The 18967-nt window shown below is 40.6% G+C and overlaps 1 protein-coding gene across 10 annotated transcripts in view; it reads left to right on the top strand.

Moving 5' to 3' along the window:
• ARB2A (ARB2 cotranscriptional regulator A) overlaps positions 1-18967 on the top strand; it is a 418957-nt gene that overhangs the window by 284487 nt on the left and 115503 nt on the right. Inside the window, exons 11-13 of one of the 10 annotated variants that reach the window (XR_008708552.1) lie at positions 8360-8408; positions 10564-10665; positions 11334-12134. The exons of 5 other annotated variants lie outside the window; for them this stretch is intronic. Coding sequence is in view for 3 of the 5 variants with exons in the window: in XM_055564840.1 (XP_055420815.1) it covers positions 13216-13262 (47 nt within the window). In the remaining 2 variants the exon portion in view is untranslated. Of the gene's footprint in view, positions 1-8359; positions 10666-11287; positions 12135-13215; positions 13846-18967 lie in introns of those variants that run through there. 4 more of the 10 variants (XR_008708546.1, XM_055564879.1, XM_055564840.1 and 1 more) reach the window with 4 other exon arrangements.

Here is an 18967-nt window from a genome sequence, read left to right as displayed (position 1 = left end):
CTCATTCCTAGATACAATATCAGAAACAGGACAGGGCCTGTAACTGAGTGTTCAGAAAGTCATCCCACCATTCTCTGCAGCCCGCTGCTTGTGGATAATGGGGAACATGGCAAGACCCGTGACTGTTGGCAAACCTCAGGCCCTTTCTCACCCTCTTGCCTGCTCCCCCTGATGGAAGCCAGCTGCCACGCTGTGAGCACTCACGCAGAGGCCCACATGGCATGGAATCCGTGTCTCTGGCTGGGAGCCAGCATGGATCTAAAGTCTGCCAACAGCCACGTGAGTAACCCTGGAAGAGGATCCGAGCCTTGAGATGACACCAGCCTCAGCCAGCACTCTCACTATGGCCTTGTGAGAAACCCAGAGCCAGTCGTCCACCTAAGGCACCCTCAGATCCAGGCCCAGCACACGCTGAGACTGATAAATGTGTTATCATCATAAGCTGTGAATTTAGGGGGTGCTTTGTTCCACAGAAGTAGGTAGCACAACAGGCTTAACTTCAACACTGCTGGTCGTTCAAGCCTAAGTGGAAAGAAAACGCAACTTTTTTTGAGCCTCAAGCTTTGCTTCTCTGATACATTAGGGTTTAAGAGTAACTCTTTCAAAAAAGGCACTCTAAAGCTCTGTGAAGACAATTCATTCCAACCCCTGCTCCTCCACTACCTCATTAGACTTTGCTGTACAATTTACCAGAGATAGATTTCCTCTTTATCACGCTCATTGGATCTTATACTAAGTCGTCAGCTCTTGTCTGAGCTTATACTTAAGCTTATACTATTCTGCTGTTCTCTGATCAAATTTTTCTTAGAACAGAGCTTGCTGCTTTCTGTAACCTTCTATTTCTTGTGTTATTTGTTTTGTTTTTTTTTACTACATAGAAAACTTTTATTTTAATTTACTATACATATTTAAATTTGAGGCAGTTACTAGGTAGATGCACTCTTCTCTGTAGGCTTAGTTTGATCTTCTTGTGGTTTTTATTCCAACAAATGTGACTTAATTCAGAAGGCGATTTCACATGCAGTCCGCATTTGCAGTTATTGCCCACTTTTTGAAAGCTTCCTTTATGCCTCTTCACTTTTACAAAAGACCTGTGTTAGTACCTGTTTTCAATAACAGAAAGAAACCTAAAGAGGATTTTTGCTTTCGGGAAGAAAGGCGAAAGCAAAAAATAGCATACAGCATTTGTTTTCAGGGAGCCATCATAGAGGCAGCAAGTATCCTGAGCGTCAAGAGTGGGACCACCGAGGTCCTTCCCTGGGAACTACACTCCAAACCCCAGCATCACGTTTCCATACCTGTGAACTGTGCCTGTGAGCATCTGTGCCTTATCTTGAATTATTCTGGGGCACCCATTAGCAAAATGTGTCCTAAGGTAGTCGCTTCTTCACTTTACATCATTTGGACTTATGAAAGATTTCACCGGAGTCACCCTACTTTCAGATAGTTGGAAGCACCTACATCCATTTATTACTCAGATTCATTGAGCACTTATGTTCCAGGTACTGCTCTGGAAGCTGGGGACATAGCACTGTCTCCAGCTATGCAGATAGTATAATATCCTGCTATTGTCCCCAGGACATAGCAGATAGTATGACGACTATCTTTCCCCCCCACCCCAAAAAGGGTTTTTAAAAAAAACTATTTCCAGGACCTCTGCTGCTTTTGAACCTGGCATCAACACTGTATGTGTGTTCAGTCGTGTCTGACACTTTGTGACCTCATGGACTGCAGTCCACCAGGCTCCTCTGTCCATGGGATTCTCCAGACAAGAATACTAGAGGGGGTTGCCATTTCTTTCTCCAGGGATCTTCCCTACCCAGGAACTGAACTCACATCTCCTGCATTGGCAAGCGGATTCCTTACCACTGAGCCGTCTGGGAAGTTCAGTTCAGTCGCTCAGTCGTGTCCAACTCTTAGGGACCCCATGGACCACAGCACACCAGGCCTCCCTGTCCATCACCAACTCCCAGAGTTTACCCGAACTAATGTCCATTGAGTTGGTGATGCCATCCAACTATCTCATCCTCTGTCGTCCCCTTCTCCTCCTGCCCTCAATCTTTCCTAGCATCAGGGTCTTTTCAAATGAGTCAGTTCTTTGCATGCAGTGGCCAAAGTATTGGAGTTTCAGCTTCAACATCAGTCCTTCCAGTGAACACTCAGGACTGATCTCCCTTAGGATGAACTGGTTGGGTCTCCTTGCAGTCCAAGGGACTCTCAAGAGTGTTCTCTAACACCACAGTTCAAAAGCATCAATTTTTTCGGCACTCAGCTTTCTTTGTAGTCCAACTCTCACATCCATACGTGACTACTGAAAAAAGCATAGCCTTGACTAGATGGACCTTTCTTGGCAAAGTAATGTCTCTGCTTTTTAATATTCTGTCTAGGTTGGTCATAACTTTCCTTCCAAGGAGTAAGCGTCTTTTAATTTCATGGCAGCAGTCACCATCTGCAGTGACTTTTGGAACCCAAAAAAATAGTCAGCCACTGTTTCCACTGTTTCCCCATCTGGGAAGACCAGGCATCAACATTAGGTTGCATCAAATGAGAGAAGAGTTAGGGCCAATACAGCCAGCATTTTCGGTACCTGCTTAGAAAAATTGAACGGATTTTCTGTCAAGATCAGCAGTTTTACTCAAAGAATCCTTAAAACATGTTGAACATTTTTATGACATGATCAACATTATTATGACATGATAAAAGTGGAATTTTAAAGAAAATTAATTTAGTAAGTGAATAAAAGATAGGAGCAAGAAGCCAGCAGCAATAGACTCGGCAAGATGTGACAGTAAAGCCAGTGTACATGGTTGATGGTGTGACCTGAAGTAGTGGCAGTGGGAACAGAGGGGATAAGAGAGCGATGACTCGGGAAGAATCTGCACTCCTTGATGATTAAAAGGTCGAACATGGAAGCTGTGGGGAGGGGGAAGACAATGATAAACTCCAATGAAAAGTAACTTGGATAATGAAAATGTCATTACCAGAAGTATCAGGGAGCTTGAGGGAGAAATCAGTTACGGGCAAGAAATGATGAAATTGTCTTCAGTCAGTTCAGTTCAGTCGCTCAGTCGTGTCCGACTCTGCAACCCCATGAATCGCAGCACGCCAGGCCTCTGTGTCCATCACCAACTCCCGGAGTTCACTCAAACTCATGTCCATCGAGTCGGTGATGCCATCCGGCCATCTCATCCTCTGTCATCCCCTTCTCCTCCTGCCCCCAATCCCTCCCAGCATCAGGGTCTTTTCCAATGAGTCAGCTCTTCGCATGCAGTGGCCAAAGTATTGGAGTTTCAGCTTCAGCATCAGTCCTTCCAATGAACACCCAGGACTGATCTCCTTTAGAATGGACTGGTTGGATCCGCTTGCAGTCCAAGGGACTCTCAAGAGTCTTCTCCAACACCACAGTTCAAAAGCATCAATTCTTTGGTGCTCAGCTTTCTTCACAGTCCAACTCACATCCATACATGACCACGGGAAAAACCATAGCCTTGACTAGACAGACCTTTGTTGGCAAAGTAATGTCTCTGCTTTTTAATATTCTGTCTAGGTGGGTCATAACTTTCCTTCCAAGGAGTAAGCATCTTTTAATTTCATGGCTGCAGTCACCGTCTGCAGTGATCTTGGAGCCCCCAAAAATAAAGTCTGACACTGTTTCCACTGTTTCCCCATCTATTTTCCATGAAGTGATTGGACCGAATGCCATGATCTTCGTTTTCTGAATGTTGAGCTTTAGGCCAATTTTTTCACTCTCCTCTTTCACTTATGACCTACTTAATTAAGGTAATGATAGTGGAGGTGATGACAGGAAATTCAAGTAGAAATGGCAAATATTGTTTAAGCACCTTTGAAACACTTGAAATTCTCTGATTAATAATCCTGTTACCATACTTTAAAATGGTAAGATTATTTGAAGTTTTCAATGTATACTGACCACAAGTTAATGATGGATGTCCAGACTATCCATTCAATTCAGTGAAGCCTTTTTTCCCCCCAGATTTCTAACTTATGAAGTTTTATAGCAATATGCTTTCCATCTTTTGGCTAGAAGTTTCATGGTCAAAGCAATGAAGTCACCTGTAAAAATACATACTCATCTAATATTTTATTTTGTCCTTTATTACTAAATATGTTTCCCTTTACCCAAAAAATAGACGTAATGCTCATAATAGCTCCATTTTATGAATGTTGTTTACCTATGCATATATATTTTAAAAACATGTACAGTAAAATTTTTTAATTGTACGTAAAATATCACTGATAATTATTTTCAGTACAGTCATATTGTTTTTATTTTCCTTTGGAAAGCAAATGTGCTTGACAACTCTACACTTAAGAATTGGCAGTAGTATATCTTATACTTAAAGTGAAGTCTAACTTTTCAGTTATTATAACATACAGTGAATGGTGGATATTTGAGGGATCTTGAATACATGCCAAGTGACTGGTTCCCCCACTTTTTTATATTAATAGTATTTCTTACTAGTAAAAATGAGCCCATTGGAAACATTGTTATTCAAAGAAATAGTTTATAGGATATATTTTATTGTACAGCCCACATTTTGTTTGTTTACATTTGTTATAAAATGACAACAGCAAATATCTGCCTTAATTATCATGTATAAATATTATGAAATGTTACAATGACAATTTTTTAATATCTGCAAGGATAGTTTAAGTTCTTCAAGAAGAAGGTACTATGAAAATGTAATATAGCTATATATTTTCATTAGTCACTTTAGAATTCAAGGTTGTCATTTATTTAAAAACAATTGATTATTCCTGTAGGAATGGAAAAAGCATTTGCAGGAATATTTTCCCTTCCATTCTCCTGTCTCCATTCTTATTTTTAAACAACAAATAACTTAGTTATTCATGTTTTTCTGTGTTCTCTGTGATATTGATAAGGGTCACGAAACCATAGTCACAGAAAGATAGAAAACATAATGAAGCAATCAAAAGGAAGACTAATAGTCAAAAAGACAAATATTCAGTAGAACACAGAAATCAGGAAACAAAGCTAAAAGAAACTAGGGTAACAGTAAAAGATGAAATTAGAAATGATCTTATATGGTGTGTTGCTTGCCAAAAATAGCTAATATAATTTTTGACTATGCATGAGGAGACATTCTTCCAGGTGAAAGGAAGCAAAGCGGAAATATTTGAAAGCAGACAAGGTTTCAGAGCACGATATCTCCTGACTTCTTACAGGTCTAGGCACAACTTGCTTCAGCTGGCCCATGACTGACAGGCCACTCTTTGCCAGGCGGTTCTAACGACCTCAGCGTAAGAAAGTACTGCTGCCCAAGCCTGCATACTTTCAGCTCCCTCTAAGTGTGCTCCCCTCCTGCCTCTGTGGGTACCTACTTTCTGTCCCCACACATTCATTCATCAAGAATTCACCACGGGTCAAACGTTGCTCCAGGTGCCAGGGACACAGCAGTGAATTACAGTAGATAATAGTCCTGCCATGGAGCTTATATTCTAGTAGGGAAGACAAACAGTAATGAAAGGATAAATAAAGAGAGTATATATATTAGATGGGCTTCCCAGGTGCCTGCCAGTGCAGGAGACACAGGTTCCATCCCTGGGTCGGAAAGATCCCCTGGAGAAGGGAATGACAACCCACTCCAGTATTTTTGTGTGGAGAATCCCACGGACAGAGGAGCCTGCCGGGCTGCAGTCCATGGGGCCGCGAAGAGCTGGACACAGCTGAGTGACTAAGCACACACATATATGTTAGATGGTGGTCATTGGTAGGAGGAATAGAAGACAAGACGAAAAGACCTGCGGTGTATGTGTGTGGAGGGGAAGGTCTGAATTGTTAGGAAGGCGGCCAGGGACAGCCTCTTTGAGAAGATGACACTTCGAGGACATTCCTTCCAGTCCTGATCTTCTGCCATTCCTCACTGATAAAGACAGTGCATATTTTCGTGTCTATTTAATAACTTTAGAAATCCTTTTCCTAGACATTGGGGTATCTACTTAGCTAATGAAATCATTGAAATCATTGCTCATATACCCTCACAGCAGTCTCGTTCGGAGTTCTTGAAAACCCGACCTTCTCATCAGGTCCCTTGACCAGTCCTCTAAGGTTTATGGTAACCATAAAGCACAGTTATCAGAAAGTTATTAAAGTCATCCCAGTCTCCCTTAAGCAGTGCATACAGAAAGGTGTAACATCTGTATGGCACTCTGGGGGTTGGCAGACAGTGGTCATGCTCCTGACTGACCTCACCCCTGAAGGGTGAGAGGATCAGTATTTCCATGTGCCTGTGAGCTCTTGTGACGGGCACACAGAATGGAAAGCTTTACCACCTGCCATTAAGGAAATACCTGAACCCAGATTCATTAAAGCTGTACAGTCTAGATGTCTGATTCTTGTCCATATATTCCCCCCACAAACTTGTACCCATCTCATTTGTTCTCACCCTTGTCGTGGCTTGAGATAGCCTTTATTTATTATTTCAGCTTACTTATAACAGTAGATATAAATGTAGGTACCTCAAAATTTAGAAAGGTAACAGTATAAATGGTAAAAAAAAAAAAAAGGAAGAAGAAGTAAAGGGTGAGGGGGAAAGAACTGTAGTGGATGTCTTAAGAAATTAGAATTAAACTTGAAGACTTACTGTATGTAGATGATCCTGTCTTAGTCTAGATGTAGAAGGGGACCATTAAATAACACGTTACCTGTCAAACCCCATTTCCCTACTGGAACAGGATGTGGAAAATTAGCAGTTTCTAGGTGAATTTGAATTGTAGAAAACCTGCTAATGAAACCCCAATTTTTCTTTGCTTAGATGATCCAGACTATTTACGCTGATTAAAATTACTGAATATTTGCTAAATATTCACTTCACTTTATTGTCGAAAATACGTTTTGAGGAAATGACACTAAGGAGTCCTGTCTTTTCTTTGTTCATGACTAATCACTTCCTTCTAAAGATAACAATGAAAAGTCAACCGTAATTGCTTCTAGAATGTGGTATCATTCTGAATGTGTAGATGCACTGAGTTGTCTAATATGTTTTTAGATATAACTCAAATTAAGTAGGCTTTTGAAAAATCTATACTTTGTCTTGTAAACTGCCTTTAAAATTCAAGGTATACTAGCACATATGATACTGTTCCACTTTTGGCTATTTGTACTGCTCAAGAATTCTAGCACTCTGCTTCCTTCCATTCAAAGGATATACATTCTAATTCTTTAAGTGATGTTTTCATTAACTAAATAGCACTTTTCAGGCAGTTTTTGTTCTTTACTGTGGAGTTTGCCTTATAGCTGTTATTCATAGGTTGGTTTTCTTATTCATTGTTCTATGCTACCTTATAATTATTAGTTAATATTAGGGATGAGTGTTCTAAAAGTTGACCCTAGACATTCTTGTGTTTTCAGTGAATCATTCATTGTAATTAGCTGAAATCTGGAGCTTTGGGAAAATAACTGATTAGTGAATCATTTAAAATAATCTAAATAAATGTATAAATACATATGTGCACACTTAATCAGGGCCAGTATTATCCTGTGATTTTGGCTTTTTCAGTTTTCAAGTAATCACAGTGAATATAAGTAGTCTCACTCCAGAAATCTCACTTTATTTTTTTTCTTTTTTTTAATTTAAATTTATTTATTTTAATTGGAGGCTAATTACTTTACAATATTGTATTGGTTTTGCCATATATTAACATGAATCTGCCACGGGTGTACACGTGTTCCCCATCCTGAACCCCCCTCCCACCTCCCTCCCTATACCATCCCTCTGGGTCATCCCAGTGCACCAGCTCCAAGCATCCTGTATCCTGCATCGAACCTGGACTGGTGATTTGTTTCTTATATGATATTATACATGTTTCAATGCCATTCTCCCAAATCATCCCACCCTCTCCCTCTCCCACAGAGTCCAAAAGACTGTTCTATACATCTGTGTCTCTTTTGCTGTCTCGCATACAGGCTTATCGTTACCATCTTTCTAAATTCCATATATATGCGTTAGTATACTGTATTGGTATTTTTCTTTCTGGCTTACTTCACGCTGTATAATAGGCTCCAGTTTCATCCACCTCATTAGAACTGATTCAAATGTATTCTTTTTAATGGCTGAGTATACTCCATTGTGTATATGTACCACAGCTTTTTTATCCATTCATCTGCTGATGGACATCTAGGTTGCTTCCATGTCCTGGCTATTATAAACAGTGCTGCGATGAACATTAGGGTGCACATGTCTCTTTCAATTCTGGTTTCCTCGGAGTGTATGCCCAGCAATGGGATTGCTGGGTCATAAGGCAGTTCTATTTCCAATTTGTAATCTCACTTAAGAAAAAAAAAAATTAAAAATAGCCACCATGTTTTCTTTTACAGCTTTCTGAACCAATTTGTGAAAAATTCATCAAAGAATCTGGCAGTAAAGGTGACAACTCTCCTTTTACTGAGCTAACTTTTCCCTGAAAAGATAAAAAGATTTTAAGTAATTATTTTGGAATACTTGTGGATAAATAACCAAATAATATGAATTTAAATCTGTACTTGAAAATCGTGTAAGTTTTGAGCTAATCTGTGAGAGAGAGTATTTTTACAATCCCCGCAATGGTGTTTCATGGGTCTTAGTGCTGTGTCCCCTAGTTGTTGGAAAAGTTGGGACCAGTGATGCCTAAGACGGAAATCTTCATCCTTTGACCATGTGTTAAGCGTTGACGTCCCTCTTGTCCTCTTTTTCTCCTCTCCTCTGTCATCTGTCTGGGTCACTGCTCTGCATGGTCGCCCTGGTCTGCATATCACCTCTGACTCTCCCTCTGTCATCTGGTTTAGTCTCTACGTGTGGCTCTTATAATTTTTGTCTTCTGTGTCTCCCTGGCTTCAGTCTCCGCCACGCAGAGATGCTTTGTCCTCAGCCTGCAGAATTGCATCTCGCCCAGCCCACCGTCTCTGCCTGCCCCTTCCTGACCTGCGTGTTCTTCCCAGGTCCACTGTCCTTCACCCTCTCTTTGACCAGCCATGTGATAAGTCCCGCCCGTCTCCACCTTCCTGCCTGCCTGCTCTGTCTTGTCACAGACAGACATCAAGTCACCAGCAATAAATCTGTCTACTGGCAGAAATACATCCCCCCCAAACATACCCCTTCAGAGAAACTACATTGCTTTCTAGTAGTGATTCAGAACTTCAAAATTAAATCTTCTCTGTTATTGAAAAGAAAATTCAAAGTGAACATTAGGCATCAGAGATAGGTCAAAAAAACCTTAAGATGTTCTATGTTATCAGCACTTTAAATCAGGGCTATATTTTTTTTATATATACTTGAAAATTTTATTTTATTTTATTTTTTTATAAAAGCTTTACAAGCTGATTTTATTTATTTTTTATTTTTTTAATGTTTTTGTTTTATCATAGTTCTTAAACTGTAGTCCGTCTTTAAAGAAAAATAGTTCTATTTAATGAAAAACCTTTGAAAGATAATTTGATCAGTGACTCCAGATTTAGGTATTAACACTGATTTAACTGATATATGATGTCTAAATATTCTTTGAGAATTGGTTCTAGTATTTCCACCCTTATTATCTCTATCATAATGTCCCCTTGAACTATACATATTTCACCCCAAGTATTTAATATGTTCTACCAATTGAGACATCATGTACCAGCTGGTTTATTCATGTTTTGAATAATCTCACGGTACAGCCCTTGACAAAACTCAGTTGTTTTACATGATTTCTTAGTTTCTAAAGTATTACAGAAGTTACTTGTTTAAAATTGGAGCAAATAAACATATACTTCATTGTAAACTGTTTATAGCGATGATCTTTAAAAATGAGACTTGTGCAAGAGATAATAAATTGAAATCTTCTAACAACCTTCTAAAATCAATAGTGGCTTAGAGATTCTTTTGTTTTTAGCTAGTTTCAGACATTTTAAAAGAGCAAAGTGAACTTTTTATTTTAAACAAATGGCCTTCAAAGAAATTTAGAGTCTAAATGGAACCACACCTTTCCTGCTTACTTTCTAGAAGAAAATTAATTAAATTTAAAATAAGACATTGTTAATTTAAGGCCACAGATACAAATAGTTAAACAGATGTGGGAAAGCTATTTGTGGAACTACATGAAGTGTGGGTTGAATTTTATGATAAAAAGTATAGTTTTCCATAACCATTGTAGTTTAGATTTTTATAGCACTTCTTTTTTGAAGTATTAATCCCTCAGCATTATTTGGTTTTGCTTTTCTTCAGAAATAATATCAGGCATACAAAATCAACACAGGCAACAAAACTTAAATTTTAGAAAATCCCCAATTAATTTGTTATTGATTTAATTATTTCCTCCTAAAATTAGAGCCTAATTCCATGTCTTACTTCAAATACGAGTTATTCTTGCTTCTCTTGGGGTAAGAAATTAACTGTAAATATTCATTCCTTAATTCTGCAAAGATTTTTTGAGCACTTAATGGGTACTTGGCACTAGTCTAGACTCTAAAGATCGCTATATGACTGTTGTCCCTCACGGAACTCATAATCTCCTAGAACAAAAAAGCCTTTTGCTCACTGCAGGGATTCTTTTTGTTCCTAATCACAGGTTGATCATGGAAATAGGTGGAGAGGAAGGTTAAGGACTTAGGAACTCCTTCAGAAACCCAAGAGTAAATCTTAGTTCACTGATACCCTCCTTTATTAAATGGTAAGCCCACTGCTATCTAAGACCTACATCATCTTTTCAGAGTCTACCTTTCTTCCCTGCTACTGTGAGACCCTGACATTGACTCTGTGTTTCAAATGGATGTGTTATTTGTCATTTCAAAATTCTTTAGTGGTAGTGTCAGCATTTATGAAGAAAAGCTTTGGATTTAACCCATCTGTGAGAAATTTGTATTCTCCCAGATGTGTGGAGAATTAATTCTATTTCATGGCCAGATGAAAATCTACAGTCATACTGCCTATAACACGAAGATCATACTAGTACAGTTTCATCGGGTTGTGATCAGAATTAAGTAAAATAATCTTTCCAGGACTGTTAAAATAGTACCTGACATGTAGTCATGACTCAATGAATGCATGGTGGCCTCACTTTGCATGGTTCGAATACACACAAATTTTGGTTACCATAATTTAGTTAAATAACACCAAACCCCCAAAATACGGTTCAGAATTTCAGTTACCATAATCTATTAACTATTAATAACTGCATTAGGTACAAATATCGATGCAAATAACAGATGCACATCATGGTCCATTTCCAATCATATCACTTTTTAAAAAAAAAAAATCTGTTACTGACTGAGCACTGCATATCTGTTATTCAGTTCATACTCAGTAGCACTATCTGTATTTACAAAAACGGATGGTCAGAAGAGAGATCCGGCCAAGGGAGATGAAAGTGAAGCAAAGACATAAAATGCTGGAAGTGCGATTGGAAAGCACTGTGACGAAAAGATGAAGATATCCCAGAGGAAGTGATACTGGCAGAGAAACACTTCACATCAAATGAACCCTCAGAGATATTTCATGACATTGGAAGAGTGAAGGATAAAATGTTGGAAGCTGCTCCACACTCGGAGTGTGACAGTTCGCCAAGACACAGAAAAGATTTGCTTGAACTGTATCCTAAGTTAGATGACAAGGAAGAAAGCGCTGTTCAGACTTACAAACTACTCTTAGTAAGTTTTTTACAAAGAAATAAAGTATCTTAATTGTCAGTGTTTTAATGTTTTGAGGTGCAATGTACTAAGTATAATGTCTTACTCTTTTTTTTTATTCCCCTACCCTATTGATTTTCAGCTGACAGAGGATTTTAATGTTATGACAAAAAAAAAAATTCAAAGGTTATGGAACAACCATAGTTTTTTTTTTTTTTTTTTTCATTATTATGATCACTTTGCCTGGCTTCAGAGGATTTTTAGTGTTATGACAAAAAAAATTCAAAGATTATGAAACAACCACAGTTTGGTGTTTTTTTTTCCATTAATTATTATGATCACTTTGCCTGGTTTCAGCTTGTCTGGTCCTCTGTGTAGTCCTCCAATACTGTGCAAAAGCAGGAGCTCCTATTGTTATTAGAAATGATTTTATCCAACAATCAAGTACAGTAGTTTTAGAAAAATTGTTCTTTACTTTCCAGTATTTGAGAATTAAAGCTTCTTGTCATTTCTCTTCTGCTTCCATCCTTCTATTTCCTGGATTATCTAAGTCCTGATTCGGGTCGTGTTTCACCATCCCAGCACGTCCTATACACAAGTACAGTCTTTAAACTCCTCCATTTTCCTACTCTTCAGCATTCTCCCTATTTCTTCACTCTTCTAATTTATTTAAATTTCACCCTGACCCTTTCCCTTTCTTTCTCTTCCCTGCTAGGTGCTCTATTCTATAGTGTCCCTGAAAGCCTATCCGTTCTTTAACACACTGGCCTCCTTTCAGACCATTCCTGCCCTAGAACATATCCTTATGAGAAGCATCTCTAAATTTATTGGTTTCTTCTTTGTGCTTCATCTGCATTTGTGTCAATAATAAAAGATAAAAGTCTTTCTTGAATTTAAATTATTACAAGAAATTCTACCACTCTGTTTGATTTCTTGGAGAGATTTCAGGGACATTCACAGAGAGGCCCTGAACTTACCATGGTAATGGCACCAAAGTCAATCAATTTGGAATCTCCTTAACCAAAAAGAAATTCTCACAGCACCTAAAAGAGTTGCGTCCTGTAAACAGATTCCATTCGACTTCTCACTCCCTTCTCTGAGCCCATGTCACATCCTGAATTACCGGTTTCATTGTTCATAAGCCATCATTTCTGTTAGGTGTATTTTGCTGTGCAGTGTAATAGAAAATGTTTTCTCTAAACAAGTTGTGTGCGAGCTCAGTTGCTTCAGTCATATTCGACCCCTTGTGACCCTGTGAACCTCAGCCCACTAAGCTCCTCTGTCCATGGGATTTTCCCAACAAGAATACTGGAGTGAGTTGCCGTGCCCTTCTCCAAGGGGTCTTCCCGACTCAGGGATAGAACCCACGTCTCCTGCGTTGCAGGCAGATTCTTTACCACTGAGCCACCGGGGAAGCCCTAAACCAGTTATGTATCTCTTACTTAAAAGTGTAAGCAGAGTACAAATCTGAATGCAGAAGACGGTGACTGCACTCTGACTAGAATAATCAATGTAAGAACATCCTTAAAGCCTTTCTTCTGTAACAATGGCAGACTCAGCTGAAAAGTTTGTTTAAATCCTTCTCGGCACAACAGGAACCTGGAAACTTTATCTGCTTGTGACTGCCTTTGAGTATACCTGACTCATCCCCATAATGCCCTTCGGCTCAGCCCTGCTCAGCTCAGCTGCTCTTCCTGCCTTCTACAGATATTTTAAATCTTCGAGACTTCAGGTGAAGGCTACAGGGTTTTTATACTTAATCCTATTTTAGAGCACAGGAAGTCCAGAGCTCACGAATATCACAGATCTACAGAATCAAATGGAACGTTTTTCCTCCCCATCCTCCAAGTCTCTCTGTAGTCTCTGACTTTGTGATTGTGTCATATTTGTGTCATGAACATTACTTCTAAGCCGCAGTTATATCACAACAGACTCACTTCTTACAATAACAAGAACAGCAACAAAAGGAAGTAAAAAACAGCAACAACAAGAAGTCCTTCATCTTAATCAGAAATTAAGAAGATCAAGGAAATTCTACGTTGGCAACCCACTGCATTCTAGCTTTTCTCTGCGTTTTACAAGAGTAGAAGTATCTTGTCAGCCACAAATGGCTGTCCTTTCACCCTTCTTCCTGTCCTCCCTTATCTCCTTTGCAAAACAGTGCTCTCATTATCTGTTTTGTGAATTTATCTCATAGAGTAAATAAGTGACGTAAATAAATTTATCTCATCGAGAATAAATGATTCTTTCCAGTGACTACGCTGATGTGATTAACTTTTTCCATGTTGTTACAGCTTCATGTTCTTTCTGTGGGTACCTTACCTTCATGCATCTGTTTTTCTTAACTGCCTAATTTACCTCCCACGTCTCACTTTTTTCTTATATAGTTTTCTACTTGAAAATCCACATAGAGAATTGACGGGTTAGTTGCTTCAGTGTAATTTGAGGTCGTGTCAGTCACCTACATTGTGATGTGTGGTGGTAACTGTCTCTGTGTGAGGTGGCAGGCGTGCTCCCTTACTGGACGGCTGTCAGTTCTCCTGGGTTTCTGACTTTACTTCCTATGTCCAGAGAGGGACTTCCCAGAGACTGGTCTCTGGATGTTGTCTCCTGCCTTTGCCTTTTATCTCCCTAACTAATGGGGCTTTCCAGGTGGTGCTAGTGGTCAAGAACCTACCTGTCAGTGCAGGAGACGTAAGAGATGCAGGTTCAGTCCCTGGGTTGGGAAGATCCTCTGGAGAGGGCATGGCAACCCGCTCCAGTACTCTTGCCTGGAAAATCCCATGGACAGGGGAGCCTTGTGGGCTACAGTCCACGGGGTCACAAAGAGTCGGACATGACTGAAGTGACCTGGTGCACACACACTCGCTCCTTGACTAATGTCATTCTTGGGGACCTAACCTGCCCTTCTGGTGACAGTCCCTTCATACACTGACGCCTGGTCAACGCGCAGTTATTAGGGTACCTGCAGAATGGGAAAAATGATAAAACTGGCTCCATCTAGTCTGCCAGGCCCTCTCTGTCTGACTTGTACGTTATTCTTAGATCTTCTGATGTGCTCTGTTGATGTAATTACATTCAAGAATTATGTTTTGGAGCCTCTGCTGGAGCAGTGAAGCTCCTCGCGTATCCTTGAGCAAAGGCCTGTCCTCTGTCTGGAGCATGAGCAGCTCTGGGGCTGATGCATTTGGAGAGATGCCGAAGCAAGGACCACCTTCCTCGTCACAAGGCAGCTGATCAACAGGATGATGCGGGTCAGACCCAGACCTCCCTCACATCCAGGTGCTTGTAGGGACTTCACCATCCCTGCAGTGCTGGGGGTCGCTCCTGTATTAGCACATATGTTTGGCACATAAGTACAGAATGAATGTCCTACGGGAGGTGCCATATCTCCTGGGTGGGAGCTTAGACGGGAAACCCCAGCTGACTGTTTAAAGCATCCGGTGTATCTGAGTGGAAAGGCCCCAAGTTCAAAGAGGAGCGAGCACTGAGCTCACTGTGGTCCTGGATGTGTGGGCAGTTTTTCAGAGAGATGAAATGTGAACTGAGACCTACAAGGATGTGCTTTGTCTCCACTGTTTTGTTTTTTTTTTTTTTTTTTTTGCTTCTTACCATCAATGACCTTGGAAGTTGGCTTTGGCCCTCTTAGAATAGAAGCTATTTAAGAAGGGGGCTTCCCCAGTTGCTCAGTGGATAAAGAACCCGCCTGCCAATGCAGGAGACACAGGAGATGCGGGTTCAATCTCTGGATCAGGAAGATCCCCTGGAGGAGGAAAGGGCAACCCGCTCCAGTACCCTTGTCTAGAAAATGCCATGGACAGAAGAGCCTGGCAGGCTACAGTCCAGAAAGTCACAAAGAGACATGACTGAGCAGGAACACAATAAGAGGAACTTAAAGACACAAATCCTGATGCTTTGTGTATTTCGCTTAAAACTTAAATTTCTCTTCATTCCAAAAATCCTAGCAGTAGAAACCTGTTAAATTCTCTTTGGGCAAGTCTTGGACTGTCCTGCTGTCCTGACGGTTTCTCTTCTCCTCCATTTAGATTATAAATACACAGGGCCTGGGACCATGTGTTTCTTATCCTGGCTTTATAATTCCCCATGGATAAGACTAGCCTGATTCTTACATTGTAATCTAATCGCTTCCTCAGAGGTCTTCGTGTTTGTTGAAGGTGATGGATTAGCCTCTCAAGCACCCCAGCCCAAACAGTGGCTGGCTGTCTTGGGCATTCCCATCATCTGCCTTCCCTGATCTCTATTTTTGTTCCAACCAAATACAGTCCTGCTTTTTTCCCCTGATTACCCCCTTTCTGTAGGCCATTAAATATACTTTTAAGGAGATGTCAAGACTTCTTTTAAGAATATAAGTTTTTAATTGTAGCAGCACATATGCATAAACAAGGAGACAGGCACAATGGCAGATGAAGACCAAGTAAGAGAAAGCCTTGAGCGTACCCAAGTGAATTAAAAAAGCCATCAGGTCCATATTGCCTTACTTTTTAATTTAGTAAATGTTTGTAGCTACTATGTTTTAACTCAGTTAGTATAATGAAGCTTTCCTCAAATTAGATTGGACTCATTTTTTCCAATTCACTAAAAACATTTTTATTCAACTATTGATTTTAGACAAATTATGAACTATTTCCCTGTGGTTTTCTTTCTCGCAAATGGGCTAGTTTCACTATGTGAGTCTTAATTTATATAATTATTCTCTTTGTGTTCCGCCTTTCATTGTGTTTAGCAGACACTTGTTGCTTTGTAATTTAAAAAAAAAAAACAGCATGTAGGTATACCTGGAAAAATAGGTATCAGTGAAATTTTGTATACTGCAAAGTGTTTTCCATGAACTATCATCTTGAAACATAAGTCAAGGCAACTAAGGAAGTCTTGTCATCGTGAATGCTGCTGAGATTCATTTATTTAACATTAAACATATCTCTTGACTTCCCGCTTTGTGCCAGGTACAGTTCCAAGTGCTAAAAATCTATAAATAAGCCAGGCAGACAAGGACCTTGCTCTTCACCAGCATACATTCTAGCCAGGATTGCACCAGAGATGCAGGCATTAAACAAATAACCAAAAACACAGCCTGTAGAGATGGCAGTCGATGTCTTGAGTCTTTTTCCCTCTCCCATGGCTTCAAGGCCGTATCTACAACCTCATTTTCTGTAGTGTTGACTTCAGTTTGGCCTCACAGGACTAATACCCCCTCTACATAAGGGCCTTGTTCTAGTACAGGAGAGAAAGGACAGAGAGGCACCCTGCAGGGTCGAGTTTCTCCTTGTTAAACTGAAACTAGATGTGCGTCACTCTCAGAATTGTGGAAGTGGGGATTCCTTCACTCATTCAGCGAATGTTTATTGAGCAGTGTATCACCCAGGGTTCTATTATGTTCCAGGCTTTATAACACCTACATCTATGCCCTTAAGTACCTAGTCGGAAAGTCAGAAACATGAAATATATAATTACTGATAAATGTCATAGTAAAGAACATATATCGAGTACCTGGAGGGGACCACAAAAGCAGTAACTAACTCTGCCTGGGGGAAATCCTCACCATAAAGTGTCCTCTAAACTGTGACTTAAAAGATGGGCTGGAAATACAGCACGCTTCATTTATTCAGGAAATGTTTACTGAGCCAAGCATAGCTGTGGGCCGTGTAGACACAGCAGTGAGCCAGACAAAGTGCCTGCTGTCTTGGCAGCGGAGAGACAAACAATATTCCGAAGGATAAATAAGTGTGTATTAGGCAGCAGTGCTTGCTGGTATTAAAAAAAAAGCGGGTTAGTAAAGGGAGCAGAGAGTGAAAGGGGTGCCGTTTTACAAAGCGTGGTCTTGGAAGTCTTCTCTAACGAGATGGCATTTGAGCAGAATCCTGAATGATATAAGAGAATGAGAATGGCAAGTAGGAAGCTGTTTCTGAGAGAAAGGGAGGCGTGAAGAAAAGCGTAATAGCCACGAAAAGCATGCCCTGTCTATTACAAAGTGAAGTGTTCTCACTGAGCGTGGATAGGATAAGATGGGGTGCAGAGAGCTTGGGGGAGTGTGGTGGACGAGACTGGGAAAGGAAGAGCGGAAAAGCACTGTGTTCTATACTCAGGAATCTGAATTCTCACCTTGTTGATCAGGAAAAAGGGGGCTAGGTTTTTTGGGGGGGAAAAAAAGAGAGAAAAAGATGACATGATTAGATTTTTTTTCATTTAGTTGGATTTGGGGGAAATTAGCACAGGCATGAAAGATAAACTTGAAAGGAGATCCAGAAGAAGCCAACTATAAGATTATTGTGATATTGCAAGTGAGGAATTATGTGACCTAAATTAAAACAGTAAGGGTGAAGCTAGAGAGGAGATGGTAGAATTCAACTGTTCTAAGAGACCCACCACGTAATATCTGAGGCCCTCATGCCCTCCAGAGGATGAGAAAGGTCGAGAACAATTCCTGGGTTCCAGTATTGTGTGACCAAGTGGGTGGCATTGCCATCCACCCGCTCAGGGAGCCCTGGAGGAGAGGCAGGCTTAGAAGTGCATGTAAAGAATTTGATTGAGGGCAGTGGAGAGTGTGTGTGTGCACGCGCACGAAGTCACTTCAGCCGTGTCTGACGTTTTGCAACCCTGCAGTCCACCAGCCTCCTCTGTCCATGGGGTTCTCCAGGCAAGAATACTGGAATGGGTTGCCATGCCCTCCTCCAGGGGATCTTCCCCATCCAGGGATCAAACCCACTGTCTCTTGCCTCTGCTGCCTTAGCAGGCGTGTTCTTTACCACTAGCGCCACCTGGGAAGCCAGTGGGGATCGCAGCCTGGAAATGAAAAGAAATTAGGGCCAGAATATAGATTTGGCTAAAGCTGAAATTCCAGTACTTTGGCCACCTCATGCGAAGAGTTGACTCATTGGAAAAGACTCTGATGGTCGGAGGAATTAAGGGCAGGAGGAGAAGGGGACAACAGAGAATGAGATGGCTGGATGGCATCACCGACTCGATGGACGTGAATTTGAGTGAACTCCAGGAGTTGGTGATGGACAGGGAGGCCTGGCGTGCTGCAATTCATGGGATCGCAAAGAGTTGGACACAACTGAGTGACTGAACTGAACTGAACTGACTGAGCGTTTCATGGAAATTTAAAACAGAGGTGTGGCAGAAGAGTAGTCAGCATTGTCGGATACTGTAGAGAAATTTAATAAGATGAAGACTTTAAAAAGGCCGTCAGATTGGACAGTTGGAAGGTCACTGATGACTTCATCAAGAGCCATATCAGTAGATGTGGTTTAGGGTAGAACCTCCTCGTGGTTGAGTTGGAGAGCAAATGGGTCATAGGCTGTGACCCTCCAGCCAAGATCACTCTTC

This window comes from Bubalus kerabau, chromosome 1 (assembly GCF_029407905.1).
Source record: "Bubalus kerabau isolate K-KA32 ecotype Philippines breed swamp buffalo chromosome 1, PCC_UOA_SB_1v2, whole genome shotgun sequence".
In the NCBI taxonomy this organism is placed as follows: Eukaryota; Metazoa; Chordata; class Mammalia; order Artiodactyla; family Bovidae; genus Bubalus; species Bubalus kerabau.
Note: the sequence above shows the minus strand (reverse complement) of the source record. Positions and strands in the feature narration are given on the sequence as shown.